The following is a 25,121-nucleotide window of genomic DNA, read 5'->3' as shown; positions in this document are numbered from 1 at the left end:
CATTTTCTTACCTCTAATTCAAAAATGGGAGTTTTTCTGAGCCTAATAGTTTTTTTAATAATCAAAATTACATTAATTATAATTGCTGCGATGAGTATTCTATTTGCCCAGTTCCAGCTTCTCCTTTCTCCAATAAAAGTTTCACCACACCTTCTCTGAAAACAATTGAGTACACAATATGTTCACGATAACAAGGTTATGCTAGCTCAGGTATAACTTCAACTATGAAAAGTTAAACAAAACACTTGTTCTTAGGCATCTGAGCAATCAGCCCACAGCAAAAAAGCCCTTAACTAAATCTAGTAGGCCCTACCTATTTCAGCTTTCATTATACACTATATTTAGGGCTGGTAGTTTGTAACAGTAAGATTATTTGAAAAGTCATGGGGAAAAAAACACAAACTCAAATTTACAGTAAAAATATTAAGTCATAAATTGCATTATTTTAATCAATAAATTCAATTAAAAGCTATATAACACATTATTTAACAGTGTTAAAAATTAAATACATTACAAAACACTATCATAATAACTGTCAGTTCAGTCCACAGTAACACCCAGACCAGTATCTGCAACCTCTCTGTCATCAAGTGACATGGTGGACTGATTTAAAATCAGAGCAATTTAAAATCATGATTTAAAATCAAGCAAACTGGAAACCACGGTTTAAATAATTCATTTTAATCTTGTTTTGCATTTGTACTTTTTAGTTATTTTCCAAAATGCTGATTCTCCATGGTTGGCAACCATTAAAACGTATCAAGTTTGTAACTGAATTTGGAACTTTTTGCTAAATCAGGATACACTATACCTACACAATTTGATTTAAGCAATTATATAGCTTAACATACATTCATAATTTTTACTGTTTTATGATGATAGAAAATGGTAAATGAAACATTTCTTATTCATTAGAGGATGATTAATTTTTACTCATGATTTGTGTCAAGCTCTATTTGACTAGAAATTGGAATTCTATTAAAATGCACAATACCAATATTTAAATGTTTTGATTTTTTTTAATATTAATCAAGTGAGCTGGACATGTAAGACACAGTTTATTAAAACAAGTTTTGCATTTAAAACTAATTGATTTATTCAATAAAAGTAGTATTATTTATCACTAGTGATTTAATCAGCGTTTTTCTAATCACCATGTCCTTCAACATTTTAGAACTAATCGATCTCATCCTCTCATATCAGTTTTTATTTGCAGATTGGAAGAGAAAAATACAGCAGTGCTTGTTTTCAACTCCATATCTGTTTCTTAACTTTGAATGAACTAGTCATTGATCTGAACAAGCTGAATAAACTGAAAAGAAGAAAATATCCTCTGTCTTCCTGCAAAAAAGGCTACTGATGTCAAAAGTACTTCAGCAAACTCTGGTTCTAGGTGCTTAGCCACTGACTTCCAACAATCTAATACAGGTTTCAGAGTAGCAGCTGCGTTAGTCTGTATTCGCAAAAAAAAAAGGAGTACTTGTGACACCTCAGAGACTAACCAATTTATTTAAGCATAAGCTTTCATGAGCTACAGCTCACTTCATCAGATGCATTCTAATAGTTTGACTTGCTTTAAAACTTTGGCAGCAAACATACTGCTTATTTATTTAATTTAAATTATTTCAATATATTATAGTAAATTTTAGGCCTTAACACAGGTTGTCATAATTTCAAATTTCAACAGGATTATTTATTTTTAAAATTATTGATTTTTATCTGCTTTGCCATGTAACAGACCATTAGTCCTCATTTATTGATTCCTGATCCCTCAAACTATTACACAGCCCAAGATTTAATTTGGCAGCTCGCAAATTTCTCAATAAAACTGATTCAACTGTCCACTATCACAGTCAGCAAACATAAGTGAAAGATTTGTTAAAGATTTTCTAAAGTATGAAAATTATAGAAAAAGGTTACCTTTTTAACTGTTGTTCTTCAAGATGTGTTGCTCTTGTCCATTCCATTCTAGGTGTATGCATGCCCACATGCACAGTTGTCGGAGACTTTTGCCTTAGCGGTAAACGTAGGGATGGGGGTGGCGCTCCCTTGAGTGCCGCACTCATGCATCGGTATATTAGACTACGCAGATCCTATGCCCTCTCAGTTCCTTCTTGCCAGCAACTCCGACAGAGGGGTAAAAGGGTAGGTAATGGAATAGACATGAGCAACACATCTAGAAGAATAACAGTTGCAAAAGGTAACCGTTTTTTCTTATTCGAGTGCCTACTCATGTCGATTCCATTCTAAGTGACTCACAAGTGGTATCTGCAGAGGTGGGCTCAGAGTTCAGTTTCGTGGCTTGCAGCGCTGCCCTGCCAAAGCCAGCATTGATCCGGGCCTACTGGGTAGGCGCGTAGTGGGACATAAACATATGGACAGACGACCAGGTGGCTACCCTGCAGATGTCCTGGATAGGCACCTGGGCTAGAAAAGCTGCCGAAGGGGCCTTCGTCCTGGTCAAGTGGGGAGTGACAATCACCGGGGCAGCACCTTTGCTTGATCATGGCAGAAGCGAATGCAGGCGGTGACCCAAGAAGAAATTCTTTGGGTGGATACAGGGTGCCCTTTCATCCTGTCAGCCACCAAGATGAACAATTGTGTAGACTTACCGAAGGGCTTGGTCCTGTATCAATGTAGAAGGTTAGTGCCCTCCTAACGTCCAAGGCATGCAGTCCACGCTCCTTCTCTGACTTATGTGCTTTGGAAAAAAGACAAGTAAGTAAATGTCCTGGCTTGAATGAAACTGAGAGACCACCTTTGGCAGGAAAGCCGGGTGCAGTATCAGCTGGACCATGTCCTTGTAGAAGGCCATATAAGGCAGTTCCAAGGTGAGTACCCAAATTTCTGAGACTCGGCGGGCTGAAGTCACTGTAACCAGGAACACAACTTTTGAGGACAGGAGGAGAGAACAGGAAGCCAGAGGATCAAAAGGAAGACCCATGAGCCACGACAGCACCAGGTTCAAGTCCCACAGAGGAACAGGGTCCTTGACATGCGGGTAGAGGCGCTCAAGACCCTTGAGGAATCTGGCCATCAAAGAATAATAGGACTGGAAGGGACCTCAAGAGGTCATCTAGTCTAGTCCCCTGCACTCATGGCAAGACTAAGTATTATCCAGACCATTTCTGACAGGTGTTTGTCTAACCTGCTCTTAAAAATCTCTAATGATGGAGATTCCACAACCTCCCTAGGCAATTTATTCCAGTGCTTAACCACCCTGACAGTTAGGAAATTTTTCCTAATGTCCAACCTAAACCTCCATTGCTGCAATTTAAGCCCATTGCTTCTTGTCCTATCCTCAGAGGTTAAGGAGAACAATTCTTCTCCCTCCACCTTGTAATGAACTTTTATGTACTTAAAAACGGTTATGTCCCCTCTCAGTCTTCTCTTTTCCAGACTAAACAAACCCAATTTTTGAAAGATTTTTTAAGACTTAAATCATTTTTGTTGCTCTTCTCTAGACTTTCTCCAATCTGTCCACATCTTTCCTGAATGTGGTACCCAGAACTGGACACAATACTCCAATTGAGGCCTAATCAGTGCGGAGTAGAGAGGAAGAATTACTTCTCGTGTCTTGCTTACAACACTACTGCTAATACATGCCAGAATGATGTTCACTTTTTTTTGCAATAGAGTTACACTGTTGACATATTCAGCTTGTGATCCACTATGACCCCCGTATCCCTTTCCGCAATACTCCTTCCTAGGCAATCACTTCCCATTTTGTATGTGTGCAACTGATTGCTCCTTCCTAAATGGAGTACTTTGCATATGTCCTTATTGAATTTCAATCCATTTATTTCAGACCATTTCTCCAGTTTGTCCAGATCATTTTGAATTTTAATCCTTGCAACCTGCTCCCAGCTTGGTATCATCCACAAACTTTAAAAGTGTACTCTCTATGACATTATCTAAATCACTGATTAAGATATTGAACAGAACCGGAACCGATCCATGCGGGACCCCACTCATTATGCCCTTCCACCATGATTCTGAACCACTGAAAACTACTCTCTGGGAACGGTTTTCCAATCAGTTTTGCATCCACCTTATAGTGGCTCCCTCTAGGTTGCATTTCCCTAGTTTGTTTATGAGAAGGTCAAGCGAAACAGTATCAAAAGCTTTACTCAAGTCAAGCTATACCACATCTACCGCTTCCCCCCTAACCACAAGGGGGGATGGAGATATGGAAGTAAGCATCCTTTAAATCGAGGGCGTCAAACCAGTCTCCCAGGTCCAGGGAGCGGATGATGAAGACAAGGGAGACCATGTGAAACTTTAACTTTTTGAGAGACTTGTTGAGGTGACCCAGGTCCAGAATAGTTCTGATGCCCCCTTTTGCTTCTGGAAATAGGAAGTAATGGGAGTAGAATCCTCTTCTTTCCATGCCCCTGGGACCTCCTCCACTGCCCCCAGGCGCAGGAGGTTGTTGACCTCCTGAACAAGGAGCTGCTCATGAGAAGGGTCCCTGAAGAGGGACAGGGAAGGGAGGTGGAAGGGGTGGTTGGCGGTAAACTGTAGGGTATAGCCCAGAAACTGTATCAAGCACCCAACAGTCCAAAGTGATACAGGACCATGCCGACCGGAAAGGGCTGAGGTGGTTGAGGAAGGGGAAGGATGGATGGTTCCGTCAGACTGGCGGGGGCCCCATCCTCAGGCACACCCTCAAAAAAACTGCTTTTGGCCTCCCTGGATTTGGGGAGGGTCAGGTTGTGCAGCCAGGTGGGAAGAGGATAGGTATCACTGTTTATGCCCCATGTTTTTATCCTTCCTCCTGTAGAAGCCCACTCTGGGAGTTCCCCAGGACCTAGACTGCTGAAGGGGGAGGCGGCGGCAAAGGACAGAAAGGCTTCCTGGACTGTTGCGGGGGATGAAGGCCCAGGGAGCAGAGGGTGGCTCGGGAGTCTTTAAGGCAGTGTAGCCGAAAGTCCATAAGCTCAGAGAAGAGCCCGGTGCCATCAAAAGGGAGGTCTTGGATCGTGGCCTGCATCTCTTGGGACAACCCAGAGGACTGCAGCCAAGAGCCGTGTCTCATGGCCACCACAGATCACAGATCATAGAATATCAGGGTTGGAAGGGACCTCAGGAGGTCATCTAGTCCAACCCCCTGCTCAAAGCAGGACCAATCCCCAATTTTTGCCCCAGATCCCTAAATGACCCCCCTCAAGGATTGAGCTCACAACCCTGGGTTTAGCAGGCCAGTGCACAAACCACTGAGCTAACACTCTCCCTACGACCACCCTGGCCAAGTCAGTGGCGACTCAGGCTATTTGGAGGACCCTCTGGCGACCAACGTGCCTTCATCCACCAGTGTGGGAAATTCCTGGGTTCGATCTTGTGAGACTGTCTCTTTGAATTTATTCAAGGAGTCCCACAGATTGAAATGATAACGTCCCAGCAGACCTGGTGATTACAGACCCTGAATTGTAGGCTAGCCGTCAAATAAACTTTTCTGCCCAACAAATCAAGTCTTTTGGCCAATTGGTTCTTCGGCGTGCTGCTAACTTGACCCTCTGTCCCTTTCATTCACTGTGGACACAGCCAGTAGTGCCGCAGGGGGATGAATATAGAGATATTCAAATCCCTTCGCAGGGACATAGTATTTCTGTTCTGCTTTCTTAGATGTCGGCAGAATAGAGGAGGGGGTTTGCCACAATGACTTGTCAATTTTAAGGACCCCCGGGTGTACCGGCAATGTGACCCGAGCCAGGGGCCGAAATGACGTTGTCAGCCTCTTCAGCATGGAGGTTTAAGTTCTCAGACATCCGTTGAAGGAGGGCTTGGCGCTCCTTAAAGTCGTCCGGGGGACTGGCCTCATCAGGACTCAATGACAAGAACTGTTCCACTTGCGGAGGAGAGCATTCCCTCTTCTTGTCCGGGGAAGGCTCTTTCGGTGCGCTGGTGTCGCGTCTGGCTCAGTATCTTGCTCTGGCTGCAGTGCCAGTGGTGCCAGGACTGTCTTATCCAAGGAAGCCAGGGAGGACTGAGAATATGTGACCAGCATCACCGGCACTCCATCATGGGTTCCAGTACTGCCACTAGGTAGGCCACTGTCCCTGCTGCGACAACACTATGGTTGGTGCTGCAACAATCTCCCGCGTACGAGGATAATTCCCTTGTTGGGGTGACGTGCTAAATTCTTGTTCTGACCCGGACCACTGTCCCTCTGGCAACCACGGTGGCAACCAGAGTTTGCCTGCTGACCTTGGATGGTGACCAGGGAGGCGAAGACGAGTAGCGATGTCTGCCAAAGGAGCAGTACCGGGGAGACCGGGACTGGCACCGTGATTCTGAGCAGCCAATCCAGGACAGTGACTGATATCTAGGAGACCACCTGGGAGAGAGTGACTGGGGCCTAGCTGACCTATGGCCGGAAGTTTTCTGGTACTTGCAGTACGGGGAACAGCGTCGCAGCTCCGGTGTCCCGTGCCTAGTAGGCAGGGAGCACGTCAGAGACCTGGGTTGTCTAGCTGGAGAGCTAGGATATGGTGCTGGGGACCGAGGTCACAGAAACGGGGATGTGCACCTCCGGTCCGGTGATTGGGGGTGCTCCACCCTCCTATGAGGCTGCACTCCCATAGGTTTCCCTTTCGGTGCTGGGGTCGTAGCTGGGACAGTCACCTGGTGTGGCGCCTGCAGAGCCACTGGTACCGCTTCAGGTCCTGACAACCATGGGAGAGGCTGGGGACCTTTGCCGCTTTCCAGGGTCACGGGTGGATCCCTGGCCAGGCTATGGGGTCCAATCTCAGCGCTACCCCAGTCAAGCCTCACGGTGGGCGTATGGCCTAAAAGTCATTTGCCCACAGCCTCCTTGTCTTCTTCTGGCGCTTTTTCGGCACCGCCTGGCACTGTTCCCCCTTGCCGAAGCACCTCGCACAGAAGCCGAAGTACTCGATGTAGGTTCTACGGCGGAGGGCTCTGACATTGGGCAGAGCACAGCCTCCGGAAGAGGGCCCTCAAGCAGATATCCTGCTTCTTTTGCGGATGGGGAAAAGTTCTTACAAATTTGACACTTGTCCTTTCTATGGGCTTCCCCCAAACACTTCAGATAGATGTCGTGGGAGTCACTGATAGGCATCGGCCTGCTGCATGACGCACATGGCTTGAAGCCGGGTGAGCAGGGGATGCCCCCCTGGGAGGCGAAGTCCCAGCCAGGACTCTACATACCCTAACTTAACATTGCAAAGACTACCTAACTACTATGTACAGAACAGGTAGAACAAAGGACTATGAAGACCCGCTAATGCTCTTGCTAAAGGCAAGACCAGGCACTCCAACCAACCGCCACGGGCGGTAAGAAGGAACTGAGAGGATGTAGGGTTGGTGGTGCCTAATATACAGACACATGAGCGCAGCACTCAAGGGGGCGCCACAGCCAAACCTATGGATACTGCTACGGCAAAAGTCTCCAACAACTGTGCACGTGGGCACACAATCACCTAGAATGGAACAGACATGAGCAAGCACTTGAAGAAGAACCATGACTCCTGTGAAAAAACAGCTGCATTCATAATGAAAAATCTTATGGTTACTTTAAAAGCCATTCCATTTAAAGGGTAAAGATTAGTTAAGAGTTTAGAATTCTGAAGTTCTTTTCAAAATGTAGCAGATGCCAATATTAACCATAACCACAATGCAGTAGTACACAGTGGTGGCCCTCAGCTGCAAAAGAGAATACATAATTTTATATAGATGAGTTTTTCACTGCTCCCTTACAGGACTAAAAAAATATTTCCTTCTTCATTTTGTTCTTTTGCACTAGACAAACACTGGAGTTTTTAATGAAGCTTAAACCACACAGCTAAATTTCATTTGCTTCCTTCTTGTGCACCAAAAATAATTTAAATCAGCAAAAAAGAGCAGAATTCTGCACAGCTAGCACTAAGCACACACAAAAAAAGAAGAAATGCATCAACTACAATGTTTAGGCTTCTCATGTAGTTTAAGACAAGAGACCTTATACTACTACTACCATCACCTCCTCCTAAATATATCATGTATCAATAGCCTACTAATCTACACTCCTTGTGGCTTATATTTTTATTATATTGTCTCTGTGATGGTTTAGTAATGTTGTGTTGTGATAACTGTTTATGATTTACTATTTTAGGAAAAATACAAAATATTAAGAATGTGATGACTGTAAATTTGATTTTGAATAAATGGTTTTATCACACAAGTGATCTTTTCTTAATTCAGTACAACTTCAGAGCACTGTACAAATCTTAGTAAATACTTAATGTTATCATTACTTAAAATTCTAAGTTTCCAAACCAGAGTACAGTCCCTCACTTCTGGCAATCTAGTATGCTGGGTGTGGGAAGAAAGGGGTGCAAAGGGATTGTTTAAATAGCTAGTATCCCCTCTAGCTGCAAAGTGGCAAAGCACAGCTCCCAACTTCTTCCAGAAGGATTGCCCTGGCACAGGTTTTGATGGGGAAAGTGAATGCCCAGGACGAAGAAAAATACAGAAAAAGGTAAGATGTAGGCCTACATTTTCGAATGTGACTAATGAGTTTGAGTGCCCAACTTGAAACACCTTGAAAGGGCTTGATTTTCAGGGCTGTGTGTTCAGTCTTTTCTGAAAGTCAGGCTCCTTTAAAATTTCAAGATTGGCCCCCAAAAACTGAAGCACCAAAAATCACTTGTAACTTTTGAAAATCTAGATCCTAGTTACTAATAACTATTTATATTTAGTTATAACTTGTTATTTAATATTATAATAAAAATATTAAATACTTACATCTGTTTAAAAAGTTGTCTATATTTTTGTTTTTTCTTAAGGCAGGAAAATCCAAATCATACACCAAAGCATCTAATCCATCCTGAACAAAGAAAAGCACAAACAAAATTATATATCCTTTTGAAACACAATTAATTAGGTTAATCATAGAGACAAGACAAACAATTACCTTTGCCAAATTCCCACATTAACAGAATGAAGATTATGCAATTAGCAAATTTAAATATATTTAAAGGCAATACACTGTGATTCAGCTTTTATTCCACTTCTTTCACCAGAAAGCATGTCTACAACAGCCTCCATGCATCCCATAAAAGAAAAAACAGAAAAGGATGGACAAACATAATTAACTCATATGTTTTAAAAGAAAAAAGCATGCCATTTCTCAAGTATTCTTCTTGTACTTTATTACTGTGTTTCATTCTAGAAAGTGGAGAAAATATAATTTTGATGTGGACTAAAGCGCACTGCTGCCAAAGACTAAAAAGTACATCAGATAGCAAGAAGTAGAGGCCCTGTAAGAGTTAGAGGGTAATTGTGAGAGAGAGAAGAGCATGATGTTAATTTAACGCCAAGCTTCAAGTTGAGTTCTAGCATTAGGTTCTTTTTATTTTTTATTTTAATTAAGATTATTTTTCACATTTACACAGCAGTGACTTCATCCAGCAAACACATATGTCACTTCATGCACGTGTATAGTCTCATGGAACTTAATGGGACTACTCGTAAACATGTGAGTTACTTTATGTACAAGTGTTTTGCTGCAACAAAGCCGAGCACAGGATCAGAAACAGCCCACCATGGGTTCTCTAGCTACTACAAAACTGCAAACTATTAGGGTTTGTCTTGATAAACAGTGAGTGACACGCTGGGGTGTAAATGTACAGCACACAAGTGTGCCACGCACTAACTGTCCATATGGGCCTTATTATCGCACACTAAAAGTTCCCTAGTGCATAGGAAACTATTTCAATTTCAAAGTGGAATAGATCAAAGCACATTAGGGAACTTTCAGTGCACAGTAGCAAGGTCCTCATGAAAAGTCAATGCTTTGCACACTAGTGCACTGTATATTTACACCCTAACTTGCCGCTCACTAACTGTTCATCTAGAGTCTAGATCAGGGGTCGGCAATCTTTCAGAAGTGGTGTGCCGAGTTTTCATTTATTCACTTTAATTTAAGGTTTCGCGTGCCAGTAATACATTTTAACGTTTTTTAGAAGGTCTCGCTCTAAGTCTATATATTATATAACTAAACTATTGTTGTATGTAAAGTAAACAAGGTGTTCAAAATGTTTAAGAAGCTTCATTTAAAATTAAATTAAAATGCTGATCTTACGCCGCCAGCCCACTCAGCCCGCTGCCAGCCTGGGGTTCCATTCATCTAGGCAGACAGAAGACTGAGCGGGGCCTGCGGCCGGGACCCGGCTGGGAAGGGGCTGGCAGCCAGAACCCCAGACCGACAGCAGGCTGAGCAGGGCCGGCAGCCGGGACCCCAGACCAACAGCGGGCTGAGCGGCTCAGCCCGCTGCCGGTCTGGGGTTCCGTCCACTGGCTCCTGCCAGCCAGGGTCCCTGCTGCCGGCCCCGCTCAGCCCGCTGCCGGTCTGCGATCGCGGCCCTGTCCACATAGAGTGGGTACCTACCTTCTCCCTGGTTCTAGCCCATTCTCTTCCTCTCTCTCTGCACTGCGCTGAGGGTGGGAGTGCACCCAGCACAGGACTGGGGGTAAAGGAGCAAGCTGGGGGTTGGGGTATAAGGTCTGGCCAAGAGCAGGCTCAGGGTTGGGGCAGGAGGTTTGGGTGTGGAGTGCTTACCTGGGCAGCTCCCAATTGGTGCAAGGGGTGCAGGTGGGAATGTGTGGGGGGTGCAGTAGCTCCCGTTTGGTGCTCAGGGTGGGGGTGGGAATGTGGGGGGTGCAAGAGTCAGGGCATGGGGTGTGGGGGGGCTGGAGTCAGGGCTGGGGTCGTGGGGGGGTTGAAGGGGTCAGAGCAGAGGGCTGGGGGGTGTGGGTGCTCCCAGCCCCCTGCCCAGAACGGCTCATGGCAGGGGGCTGGAGGTGATTCCACCCCCCTTCCCCAATGCCCCATCCCCAGCTCTTCTCTGCCTCCTTCCCAGAGTAGCACACGCCCTGCGACTCCACTTCTCCCCTTCCCTCACAGGGGCCATCAGCTGATGGGTGGCAGGGAGGGAGAGGAGGAGGGGGGCCAGGAACCCAGCACGCTGGGGGAAGAGGCAGGGGAGGGGGGAGCTTGCCTGCCCTGCAGCAGCAGCCGGCAGGACAAAGCTTCTTCACCCTGCCCCGGTGAAGAAGAGCGGGCCGGGGTGGGCATGATCTTTAATGGCACACTGCTGCCTGCCGGAGTCCAGGCTGCCGGCCTGGGTTCGACAGCCGGCTGAGCGGGGCCGGCGGCTGGTACCCAGCAGGCCTCAGCATGCCATTAAAAATCAGCTCGCGTGCGTGCCATAGGTTGCCAACCCCTGGTCTAGATTCTAGACAAACCTTAAGATACTCAAGAACAAGCGTAAATGCATACAAGATACTTTGCAGGTCCTATGAAGTACCGTGTGGCTTTTCCATTAGGAGCTGAGTGTGCTCTTAAACTTCACAGGAAGCATACAGCACCTCACATGGTTATGCCCTACATCTCTGGTAATAAAACAAACTCTTCACCTCCCAAGAACAAATGGCACCTAGCTAATAAAGGCCCATCAAGTGTTCTGGATGACTAAACCTCAGAAAATTCAGTTAAAATTGTGTTGGAAAACCTTTTTTTGCAGTCAGATAATGTTTAAGTGGCAACTACAAAAATAAATTAGAGAGTGACTTGTGCTAGTGCAAGGTCTGAGACTTTCTAGATTAAGTCTTTGACCAATACCTTAAAATAAACCCACACTACTGATCCAACGGATCAATATCCCACAAACTTGCATGGCTGGAAAAGAAATGCTATGGTATACATACACCATTTGAAAAGCATTCCATTACACAGCACAAACAAAATCAAATCTTTCTGATAAAAAACAAAAAAGACAAAAACAAAACACTTTCCCTGCACTTTCAATTTCAACCTAGATTTTTACTGTCCTCCATCTCAAAAAATTTCAGAGCTAGAATCAACGCCATCTGAATGCAAGTTATGGAGAAGCTTGGAATCCATACTTTTGAATGACAAAGTATCAATCTTTAACTTCAGAGGTTTGAGTGAGGAGTGTTAAAAATTACACCAGAATTAAATTTAGTGATGGTAATGGGAATAAAGATAAGAGGTAATCAGAATAACCTGACTTTAAAACATGGATGTTATCACGCTTGTTAAATTCATTACTTTTTTTAAAAAAAATTAAAAACTGCTGCTGAACGTTAGTCATTTGTACAGAACCTAACACAATGGAGTCTCAGTATTGTTTGGTGCTCCTAGGCACTACTGTAATATAAATAATAAACAACTAAGTAGAATGTCTCAATATTTTCACAAAACTTAAAGAAAAAAGTTAATATTTATACTTCTCCTGTGATTCTCTTCTACTGTAAAGAATGAGAGGCTTTCAGGACCAGTATTCCTTTTGGCCCTGGAGTAGTGATCAAAAAGATAAATTATCAATAACTGGATAATAGAGTAGACTAACTATTTTTATGGATCAATAGTTTGGAGGAAAGACAAGAAGTCAAACAATTTACACCCCAAAGAGAAATGGTAATGAAGGTACACAGCATGAAAATGTGAAAAAAACTTACAAAAAAATGGTTAACTAAACTAATGAAAATTACATTTTCCAGACTTTGCCTGGAAAATTGAATAAAAAGGAAAACAATCCATTTAAACCGGATGGTGTTAACAAAAGAAGAGGATAATCCCGGGCCACATTGTGATCTAGCTAATGTGCCTAAGCAACGGAGCACAAGATAAACTATTACTCCAATGGACTAGCTACCCACACATTGTGGGGAACAGAAGGTGAAGGAGAGCAACCTCTGCTCAGCTGCTACTATCCCCTCTCCCCCGCACACCACAGTTGTACAGGGAACGGGTGGTCAGGAACGAGGAGTGTGCAGACCCTTCATGTCACTCTGCCCTCCACCCCCAAACACTCTGGGTGAAGTAACCTGCTTTAGTCATACCAGCACAAAATACTTCTCCCACGAGTGGTGGGGGGGGACACTAAGAACCAGACTGTGACTCTGATTTAGAATCAGGTTCTTTGTCTGCTCCTGGGGTAGTACAACTATATGCTTGCTTCATCTAGCTCAGGGCTTGCAGAAAAGCCACAATTTAGCCCTTTCTTTTAAAAAATACAATGCTAAAATATTGCATATGATCATCTGTGCCAAATTAGAATATTTGCAGGATTCTAAATTTTCCTCTCACTTTTTCCTTTTCTAAATATTAAGATGTACAGTATGTCTAGTGCAATAAGAATCTCAAAATGTATATATATTTGAGGTTCGTTTAAAAAATAAGGGTGAGACACAATCCATAAGAAGTCCACAACTATCGTAGGTGAGAGTGGATTTTAAATACAGATCAGTCATACACAGTATATGTGAACAGAGTCAAATACAGAATTAATCCAAAAACACAACTGGGTTCATAGTAGTCCATAAACACTTCTCAGATCATCACTGTTTTACTTGGAGGCACCCTCTCTATCAAAGATCAACTATGAAGGATGGCTAAATTGATACTGAACAATGTCAAGCTATTCAACAATCTGAAGTTCAGTTTAAAAATAAATTTGAAAGTCAGGCAAAAAAGAGTGTTTAACAAAGTTGTCATCAGCCCAAGAGATTCCTATTTAAACATGCTTTGCTGGGGAAAAAGAAGCAGGCCTTCAGTATCCAGTGACCCATTGCTGAAGTCCTGAGAGTGGAATCTACTCTGCCCCAGCTCATTCAAAAGAAAAGAGGATACAGGATTTCAAACTTTTTTAAAAGAATTTTAATATTGTTTTAAAGGCGAACTGCAGAGAAAAGAAAAAAATGAGTTAAGGCTGGATTTTTGTGCTGATTTCCCCCTCTACCTAGGCTAAGGGTTGGGGTATTCAGAATAAATAGGTATTAACTCATTTTTTAAAAAAATTACTCCTGTGTGAAATCCTCATTACCTCCTGATTAATTAAAATATTTAAAAGTCTACTAATCTTTTAAAAGGGGAAAAAGGAGGAGCAAGGGAACTATAGACCAGTCAGCCTGACCTCGATACCTGGGAAGCTACTAGACCAAAATATAAAACATTTAAACTGTGAATACCTGGAGGATCAAAGGGTAATCACTAGCAGCCAGCACAGATTTATTAAGAAGAAATCACACCAAACCAGCTTGATTTCCTTGTTTGACAGGGTAACTGGTTTGGTGGACAGGGGGAATGTGGTGGACATAATATACTTGGACTTCAGCAAGGCTTTTGGCACTGTCCCACATGACATCCTGATAAGTAAGATGGAGAAATGTGGGCTCAGCAGAGCTACAATTAAGAGGATATGTAATTGGTTAAAAACGACAAACAAAGAAAAGGAGGACTTGTGGCACCTTAGAGACTAAGAAATTTATTTGTTTCATGTTCTCTGTGTATATAAATCTCCGCACTACTTTCTACTGAATGCATCCGATGAAGTGAGCTGTAGCTCACGAAAGCTTATGCTCAAATAAATTTGTTAGTCTCTAAGGTGCCACAAGTCCTCCTTTTCTTTTTGCAGATACAGACTAACACGGCTACTACTCTGAGACAAAGAAAGAGTAACTATTAATGGAATGATGTCAGATTGGAGGGAAGTCTCAAGTGGGGTTCCACAGGGATCTGTTCTGGGTCCAGTGTTGTTTAATATCTTTATTAATGACCTGAACGTAGCAATAGAGAGCATAGTCATCAAATCTGCAGAGGACACAAATCTGGGGAAAGTTGACAACACTTTTCAGGATAGAGCTAAAATTCAAAGAGATCTCGATAAATTGGAGAACTGAGCTATAAACAAAATGAAAGGTACTACATGAGGGAAGAAAATCCAAATGCACAAATACAGACTAGGGTATAACCGGCTTTGCAGCAGCACTGTGAAGAAGGATCTGGGAGTTGTAGTGGATCATAACCTCAACATAAATCAACAATGCAATGCGGTTGCAAAAAAAGCCCGCGGGCCGTAGTTTGCCCACCTCCGCCATAGAGGGCAGCACAAGAGGCAATAGGTTCAAATTACAGCATGGCAGATATAGATTAAATCTCAGGAAAAACTTCTTAACTGTAAGAACAGTCGCACAATGAAAGAGACTACCTAGGGAGGTTGTGGAAGCACCTTCCCTAGAAGTTTTCAAAAGGAGGCTGGATAACCATCTATCTTGAATGGTTTAGACACAACAAATCCTGCATCTTGATAGAGGATTAGACAAGATGACCTTCTAACCCTATGATTTTAAGTATTTAATATATGAGGTACTAGTATGTGAAAACATGAGGTAGATTTGTTCTATTTTTCTATTTTCATAAAGCTTGCTTAAAACCTATTAGCTCAGATGGCAGAGCTTGCAAACTCCACAGGCTGTGCATGAATGGAATGATGAGAGGATACTCGAACTCTGGCAATTACAGTTACACCAACAGGAGAGTGAACAGGGAATAAGTATATGAGCACCAGAACAGGGGTTCTCAAACTGGGGGTCGGGACCCCCTCAGGGGGTCGTGAGGTCATTACATGGGAGGGGTCACGAGCTGCCAACCTCCACCCAAAACCACGCTTGCCTACAGCATTTATAATGGTGTTAAATATATTAAAAAGTGTGTTTAATTTATTAAGGGGGGGGTCTCACTCAGAGGCTTGCGATGTGAAAGGGGTCGCCAGTAAACAAGTTTGAGACCACTGCACCAGAAGTGAAAAATGCCTTTTAGCAAATCAGTTGAAACAACGAATATGGAGATTGGGGAGAGTGGAACTGCTATGGTATATTAGTAGTTATACCTGAAAGAAAGTGAATGGGAAGTAGGGCATGAGCTCTGTCATTCCTTATTCCCAGCCAGGACCAGGATTGGCTGCACAAAGGTACACATCTCTCTCTGCATTATAGTTTCCCTCTTTCTTTCTAATCTTTCCAGTCATTTTTGCTATCTAACTTCCCTCTAAATTAAACAAGTAGATACCTCTTTTTCTAAAAACATCCAGTGCTCATGTACTCTTCCATAAAAGAAAGCAGTGATGCACCATTACCAGTAGTCGCACAGCCCCTAGCCCACCTTTCAACTTTAAACTAGCTTTGCATGACTAGTAGGGAAGACAGTTTGTCACAGGTCTAATGGAAATCATATATTCCATTTACATTTTTGAAACTTTGGAGTGGTCCAAAAGTGCTTCCCCAAGAGCGACATGTGTGGTGGTGGAAGAAGCTAAATACAGCCTCAATTTTGGAGTCCCCGTAATGACTCTATACTACCACTATGTTGATTGGCCTGACGATCTCATAGGCAATTCCCTCAGCTGCTACCTTTATGTTCTGATCCATCCCTAATTTAATCTGATCATGGTTTGTCCAGTGTCAAAGTCCTTTTCTCCCACTGTTTGGTTCTTTTTGTAAATCTAGCCCTCACCCCCTGCACTCCAACCCCATGCCCCAGCCCGGATCCCCCTCCCACCCTCCAAACCACTCAGTCCCAGCCCGGATCCCCCTCCTGTCCTCCAAACCCCTCATCCCCAGCCCCACCCCAGAGCCTGCCCCCCACCCCCCACCCCAGCCAGAGCACTCATCCCCTGCCCCAACCTCCTGCCCCAGCCTACAGCCCCCTCCCTCACCCTGAACTCCTCATTCCTGGCCCAACCCCAGAGACCCACACCCCCAGTCAGAGCCCACACCCCCTCCTGTACCCCTATCCCCAATTTTGTGAGCGTTCATGGCCTGCTATACAATTTCCATACCGAGATGTGGCCCTCAGACAAAAAGTTTGCCCATCCTGCTCTAAATTCTTTCCTTCTGCTATTAGGTTTATTTCTTAATGCTTGTTTTAGTATCACACATTTCTTCAGGTTTTGTAAAATAAAATTAAGCTTTCAGGAAGATATGAGAGTTGTGTTTCTCTTTAGTTACCTGAAATACCTTACCCTAATTATTCTACCCCTTCTGCCAATTTCTAATATAGTTCAGCTGTATTAACTTGAGCATCTACTCCCCCGATCCAAATAAGACTATTTTTGCAAAACAATCTCAACAACATTGTGATTGGTATCATTTTCATTCATCCAGATTATATTCATATTTTGTGTAATTCCATTTGCACATTCTACAGATTCTTCTGTCATTGGACTAAATAGTCTAGAAAAAAATGTTTCTAAACCTAGGACTGCATGATGAAGCACTGTCTTCTTAACTCTTATCATATAGTGCTTTACAGCATATTCCTTTTCTTTATAAAAAATGTGTTTGGAGTTGACAAAATACTTTAAAAACTCCATAATTTAAGAATACATTACTGGCTTTATCAAAGTAATAACTCGTATAATTTTTTCAGAATTCTATCAATACAATGTTCTGGGTAGTTTTCAGAATCTTTTTCCACACAGAAAACACTTAATACATATTTTTCAAAAATATATTATGGCTTTGGGGGTTTTCAGATACAATTGAATCTTTGGCATTATTTTGATATAATGATTTTTCCAATTTTTTGATGTGGCAAACAATCATGCTTACATATAAGAATTTTCTACTAAGCTAATTATCAAAGTTGTTTAGCAGCATTTGAAAGTCTGCTAAGCAAGAATTAATCTTGATTTAACAGACTACTTTTCCCTTATGGTTTTGAGTCAGGCAGATAGATTTTCAAATGTGAAAGTATACTCGTCACTGCTATTGCTGCTTTAAATTTTGCAAAATGTTCAAATTGGAAAAAAGTAACATTCAAAATGTATAAGTTACATTCACTACAATGAAGAGCTCTCTTCATTTTTCCACCTGCAGGTAAAAATTTTCTTCAAACTGTCTAAAGACCAAGAACCACAACCTCTTCCCTCCCCCATTATTTTACATTCACACCTTCTTGACTCCGAATTTGATTTATGCCCTGGAGCATGAAAATTCTATTTGTTTTAATCTCATCTAATGTAAACGTGGATATTTTCATTATATAAAATGTCTAATCCTTTTCCTGATTCCCACTAGATTGGGGTCTCTCTTCGGCTATCCCTCAGTGCGAGGATGATGTCTGCCAAGGGGGTTCATTGGTGAGTTTTTAAGTGGCTGAGGAGCCCAGTTCTTGCCCTGCAGATTTTCCCCACAGAAGTGACAGGTGTAATCTTGGAGACATAGTTGTTGGCTGGACTGTTGCGCCCTCTCTTTCCTCTTCGGTTGCTTCTCTGTCTCATGAGCACATCTGTTGTCCTCAAAGTGAGCTGTGGCTTGGTGTATGGTGTGGCGCCACTGTATTCTGTTCCGTGCCAAGTCCTCCCAGTTTGCTGGGTTCATGCCTCCCTTTTTAAGATGTACTTTCAGTAGGTCTTTGAAATGCTTCAGCTGCCCTTCTTCCCTGACTTAACTGAGAGAAGAGTACTTGCTTCGGGAGGCGAGTGTCAGGCATACATACACAGTGGCCAGCCCAGTGGAGTTGGTATTTCATGACTTGTACTTCTATACTGCTGACGTTGGCTGCAGAGAGAATGCAGATGTAGTGTGTCAGCCTTTCAAGCTGATCCTGAGAATTCTCCTGAGGTAACGCTGCTGGAACCACTCCAGCTGTTTGACATGCCATCTGTAGGTTACCCAGGTCTCACACCCATAGAGAAGGGTGGGGATGACAACTGCCTTGTAAACTAAGATCTTGGTACCTGTTTGTAGATCCCTATAATTGAAGACTCTTTTGAGTGGTCTTTCAACGATGTGCTGGCACAGTGGATCCTGTATTCAATTTTGGTGTCAATGCTGGCTGTTTGGGAAAGGTGGCTGCCAAGTTACGGAAAATGGTCCACATTTTCCAGGGGTTCTTTGCTGATGGTGATTTCTGGAGTACGAAGAGTAGTTTGTGCAGGTGAGGGTTGGTAGAGTACCTTGGTTTTCCTGATGTTGAGAGACACCCAGGCTGTGATAGGCATTTGCAAAAAGATTTAGGGTGCTTTGCACGTCTGCCTTTGTGTGTGCAAGAATGACAGTCACCTGTACACTGAAGGTGAGTGATGCCAATTCTCATGATCTTGGATTTTGTTTGGAGACATCAAAGATTGAGGAGTTGGCCATCCATACGATACTCAATCCCGATTCTGTCAGGAAAGAGGTTGTGAATGAGAATCAGGATCATGGCAAGGTAAATGGAGAAAAAAGTGTTGGAGCAAAGACACAGCCCTGCTTGACACAGGTGCGAATGGTTCAGCCTCTGAGCCGTTGCACTAAATGGTGGCAGTCATCCCATCATGGAGTAGTCTGATGATGGAAATGAATTTCTGTGGACGGCCAAATCTACACAGCACCTTCCATAGGGCATCATGATTGATAGAGTCAAAGGCCTTGGTTAGGTCAATGAATGCCATGAACATTCCATTCCTGGTGTTCCACTCTGAACTTCTCCTGAATCTGTCGTGCCATGAAGATCATGTCAGTTGTGCCTTGGGATGGCCTGAAGCCACACTGTTTCGGGGAGGAGTTCCTCAGCAAGGGGGAAGAGACAGTTTAGTAGGATCTGGGCAAGAATCTTCCCTGTGATGGAGAGGAGAACAATACCGCTGTAGTTCCTGCACAAAGATTTGTCCCCTTTCTTGAATATTGTAACAATGTTGGCGTTCTTAAGTCAGGGGGAATTTGTTCACAGGTCCATATTTTGTCAGGGAGTTGGCAAAGTCTGTGCTGGAGCATTGTTCCACCATCTTTAAAAACCTCAGCTGGGATGCCATCTGGGCCTGGTGCCTTGTGATTTTTTGTCTGGGTGATGGCATCCCGGACTTCCTCAAAAATGGGAGATCAGCAAGATGGTCCATTGCTGAGCATTGTGGAATGTCCATATCCAGCGTGATCACTCAACTCAGTGGCCGAAACAAGAGAATAAGACAATGAATTTCACCACCTGGAATTTCCACACCCTTATGGACTCTCAGCATAGTGAATTCCCAGAAAGAAGAACTGCCATAATTGGCAGAGAACTGGCAAGATTATAATGACACTGCAGCTCTTAGCGAGACTCGTCGGGCCGATGAGGGCCAATTAAAAGAGGATGGAGATGGCTACACCTTCTTTTGGAAAGGAAAGCCACCTGAAGAGAGACACATTCATGGGACTGGCTTTGCCATCAAAAATAAGATCACCAGTCTGCTTTTGGAGCTTCCCGTGGGGATCAACGTGACTCTTCGGCTCAAGCTGAGCAACAACCAATATGCCATGGTCATCAGCACACATGCCCCAACACTCAAAGACGAGGAAGACAATAAGGAGCAGTTTTATAGAACTCTTGATGCAGTCCTCGCAGCCACACCTAAGGCAGACGAACTCATCCTCCTGGGAAATTTCAATGCCAGAGTCGGAAGGGATTCCCAACTCCGGAGAGGCACAACAGGCAAAGAAGGGGTGGGAAATGTAAACCCCTCAGCAAATGTGTGGAGCATGACCTGCTCATCACAAATACCATCTTTAGGCACAGTAACAAATTTAAGACCACCTGGAAACATCCTCGGTCCAAACACTGGCACTTCCTTAACTAGGTTATAGTCAGAGCCTGAGACTATACCAATGTCCATATAACACGAGCTATGAGCGGTACCGATCACTGTTGGACAGACCATCGATTAGTAAGATCAGTCATGTACCTGCAGCTCGCTCTACCACATCACAAACACCCAAAGACTAAGGGAAAGTGGTACAACGTCAAAGCACTTCAAGACCAAGCCAGTTGCGAGACATTCCAGCAACATCTGTCTGAGTAACCTGCCTGACAGTAACCTGCCTGACAATATCACTGACGTTCAAGAGCACTGGGATCAACTTAAAAACACCATTCACAATGCATGTGCTGAAACCATAGGATATTCCACTCATTGGCATCAAAACTGGTTTGACGAAGACAACGAGGAATTCCAAGCATTAATTCAACAGAAAAGAAACGCATTTGTAACTGGCAAAAAGATTCCTCTAACAAATGAAAACATGAGGCCTATCACCTGCTTAAAGCCAAAGTCCAAAGGAGGCTATGTGACATCAAAAACAAGTAGTGGCAATAGAAGGCCTCTAGGTAGCAATTCAACTACAATTTTCTTTTTTCAGGATGACATAAGAAACATCTTTCAAGCAACAAAAGCTATATATGGTACAAGCTCCAAAGACCCAACCCCGTTACACCCTCCTCAAGTACAATGCAGCTATTAAACAACACTGGAAGGAGCACTTTGAGAGCCTACTAAACCACAAATCCATGGTCTCTGAAGACACCATCGAGTTTATTCCACTAGATTGGGGCACACCTACACAGCAAACAACACACGTGTCAGTGAGTTTCAGAGCCCAGGTCAACCAACTTGGGCACATGCCACACGACTAAAAATAGCAATGTAGATATTTGGTCTTGTGCTGGACACCAGGCTCCAAGAACCTCCTGCCTCACCAGGTTGCACAGCCTGGGCTCCAGCTCGAGCCCAAAATTTTAGCCTTTCAGCGTGAGCCCTAGTCAGTTGACCCAGGCTCTGAGACTCACTACCGTGATATTTTGTTTGGGTTTTTTTGTTTATTTTACTATTTTTTAAATCTATCATTCAAAGAAATAAGAAAAAAATTTAGTGGGAATTAGCGGCATACAACAGTTGCATTCCTTAGGCTGACTGGCTGTTTCCCAAGTTTAAATGTCCTTGCAGCTTTTCCTTTTTTGGACAGAGGGCACAGTAAGTCTTGAAATCTACAACTGTAACTTTCCAAGTTATAATTCCCTCAACCATAGCCTTTTTTCTGTTATCTGAAGTTTTACTTTTCAAAGCTTCTTTATATTTAAAAAAAACAGCCTGGTGATGGATTTGTTGGAGTGTTAATTGCTCCATTTAATCTCATTACTCTAATGCACAATTGTACACACACTAACCTTTAAGCTTAAACTATCTTTAAACCAGCCTATTTATTCAGTCGTAGAGAAGAGGAGAGTGAAATCTTTCTGGAGCCTACTGCCATTGCATGTTTAAGTGAAGTGTCTACCCAGCCCCCCAAAATTAATGACTTCTGAAACTAACATACAATATTGACCCTAGGTCAAAATGTCTAGTTTTCTCTTGTATGAAGATGAGAAACCCAGCAATCTGCAGATGGGAAGGAGAAGAAATAATGAAAAAGTGAGTACATTGTTGAGTTGGAAGACCTATAACAGCAAGTGAATGGAGAGCATGCATGGGGCGGGAGGGAGTGGTGGGTTTGCAGACAGGCAGGAAGAGACTGATTTGGGAGGATACCTGTACTGGTGAGATGGACCGTGACGACCAGGCATAGTCAATCAGTTATGGCAGCTCCATCCTGTCAATGGCCACTTTATAGAAGCCAAGATGATAAAATAATGCTGCTGTGTACTAAGTCTACGGTGGCCTGGCAGAAGGCATGTGGCATTTGCTTTGGAGCACTTGAGCACAGTGATTGTAGGAAAGAGAAGACAAAGCAGGAAGAAAAATTGGGTATAAGGAATAAGTAACAATCCATACAATAAGTCTTTATTTTGCTGGTTTCACCTACAATTACCTTTCAGAAGGTTGTGATGTCAGCAGACAAAATTCATGGATTTCAGCTCATGCTAATTAATCCAACAGGAGCAGGTAAAATGTCGAGAATCCACGATCAGAGCAGATTTAAGCCCCTCCCCCCATCTCTTTTTGCAATGTATTTCCAGACCTGGTTGGATGACACTTGTTAGCCAGTTTTGTCACATTGGCTCTAGCCAGATATTCAACAGAGTATAAATCTCCAAGGAATTTACATCTGTGTGGCTGTTCTGTTTGAATCAAATCTGCATTATAAGTGGTTTTTATACCCAAATAGTGGATCAAAGAGAGTCCACTATATATGAGAGTCTTGGGCTGGAGTTAAGATTGGACTGAAGTTCGTGTACAAATCACCCCACTGCACTACTAAATCCCTTCATGAGCTGTTAAAGTCAGTTACTTGAATAGCATCAAAGGCCAAAAGGTTAACAGGATTCAGTGACTACCATCCACGTGATACTGATTCTTCTGTGAGAACCATGAAATTCTGAGCTATCATAACAACCGTGAGACTCTCACAGGCAGCTGCTTATTGAACTCAAAACATCTGGCTACACCCATGATTTAATGTTTCAATGAGGAAACTGTTACTCAGTCTGTTACTGACTAGTCACTGCCTCCTATAAACTGAATTTGGGATGTCTCTCTAATGTGCAGATTCTGTTTGACAGTCCACCCCCAGAAACCAATGGAACCCAAATGTTTTTTTTAAAAGATGCTGAAGAAACATATTGTTGTTACTACTGTGACAAAGAGCAGAAACAGAAATACAGTCCAATATACCAATAGTAGAACTATATAATTATTTTTTTTGTCCTCAACTACTGGAATAGGCCCTATATGTCCTTTACCTAAGCTTTATCCACAGACATCCACAATTTACAGATGACCCACCACAGCTGAAACAAAAGAGAAGTTAGCTTGAGTACAACTCGGAGAGGCTTTATGTCAATCCTGACGAACCAGGAGCTTGTCTACACTGGCAATTAACAGCGCTGCAACTTTCTCGCTCGGGGGTGTGAAAACACCCCCCCCGAGTGCAGGAAATTGCAGCGCTGTAAAGCGCCAGTGAAAACAGTGCCCCAGCATAGAGGTGGTTTTTTTAGAGCGCTGGCTGCACCGCGACCACACAAGGCACGTTAAAGCGCTGCCACAGTAGCGCGTTAGCATTGCCAGTGTAGACTGACCCTAAGGAAAGCATTTTTTGAAGTCTTAACTCATAGTTGTATGGGAGGCAAAAAAAAAGGACTGTTGCCTCCAAATAGGGTTCCCTACATTTCCCTCAGCAAAATTTACTGCAAAGTAGTGGACAACCAAGTTAGTCGAGGCGGTCTCCACACAGTGAATGACATGGGCCCTCTCCATCATGAGGACATTTCGTGTTGTACTGCGGAAAATATCAAATAGATTTGAACTGAACTGTCTGCTCTAGGACTGCAGAGTGAGATCTCAAGAGTACACACTAAGGCCCAGAGTCACAAAGGCATTTAGGCACCTAACTCACACTGATTTCAATGGGAATTAGGCACATAAGTATCTGTGGTTGAATTTAGGTCAGCAATTCCCTTAAGACATCAGAGAGGTCAGAAATACTTTGTCACAGATTGAGCTTTCGACTCATGACCTTCCAGATGGTTAAAGCCAGCAAGTAAGAATTAAATCAATAGCTTTGTACCCCACTCCCAGAGAAGTACTAAAGGGTAATTTTGGACAACTGCTTTCCTATGCCAAGGACTCATGTAGAGCTCGAAAAGGGCTCCTCCCCCCTCCTCCCCATTTAGCGGAGTGTGCACATTGGGCTATTAGGAGAGTTAGTAGATGCACACACTATGGGATTTTCAGTACTTCACATCCATTTAGAAATTGAAGGTACTGGCGAATGTGGAGTTTGTGCCCAGAACACATGTCACTAGTGCTCTATAGTATGTTCTGGCTGCTCATTGAAGAATATAAGGTGGTCATTTGACCCACAAAATATTATATGGCTTAGGACTAGTGTATTTGAGGCATCATCTCTCTATCCCTGGGATACCGCTGCAGTTGTGATTAGTGGATACTATCAAACTGCACCTCATTCATTTTAAAATAAAAGGAGACAGTAGAAATATGCTCTTCATAAGTATCCCTGAACTCTGGAATTCACCCCCAGCTAGTTCAAAAGAGGTGAAGTCAGACACATTTCTCACAATTCTGTGAGAGATCTACCTCTTTTACCAGGCGCTCAGGGCTGGATTTGTGGACATAGTTCTCCGCCTTCTCTGGAGAGTCTGCTGCACTTATTTGTTTCTGAGAGTACTGACTGCATTTTTATTAGTACTACCATAGCACAAACATGTCTTAATAATGGACATTTCCATCCCCGATTGTGCCAGACACAGAATATTAAGATGGTCCATGTCCCAAAAAACTTAAAATTTAAATACAAGACAAAAGACAACAGATATTTACGGACAGATAAGAGAGTATAAGACAACAATGAGACAGTATGGGCCAACATAATAGGCAATGTTCTAATATATAATTAAGGGAGACTTCCAGCAATTAAGTTGTTTACCTAGATAAATACTACTAAACGCTCCCTTTCAAGTGCTGGTCTGTTCTCACTTTGGTGTCAGCACGTAAGGTTTAGAGAAATAGGTAAAAACATAACTGATCAAACACTTTTTCCCTTATCAAAATTATAATTTACACCAT

General features: G+C 43.1%; 1 protein-coding gene across 2 annotated transcripts in view; it reads right to left on the bottom strand.

Annotated features, from left to right (window-relative positions):
* Nucleotides 1–25,121, bottom strand: part of ROCK1 (Rho associated coiled-coil containing protein kinase 1) — a 182,088-nt gene that overhangs the window by 110,312 nt on the left and 46,655 nt on the right. For both annotated transcript variants that reach the window (XM_084620659.1, XM_084620660.1), the window contains exon 2: nt 8,746–8,827. In XM_084620659.1, coding sequence (XP_084476785.1) covers nt 8,746–8,827 — 82 coding nt within the window. The remainder of the gene's footprint in view (nt 1–8,745; nt 8,828–25,121) is intronic.

This window comes from Lepidochelys olivacea (genome assembly GCF_965140295.1).
Source record: "Lepidochelys olivacea isolate rLepOli2 genome assembly, chromosome: 2".
Classification (NCBI taxonomy): Eukaryota; Metazoa; Chordata; order Testudines; family Cheloniidae; genus Lepidochelys; species Lepidochelys olivacea.
The sequence above is the reverse complement of the archived record's forward strand: the minus strand, read 5'-3'. Positions and strand labels throughout refer to the sequence as shown.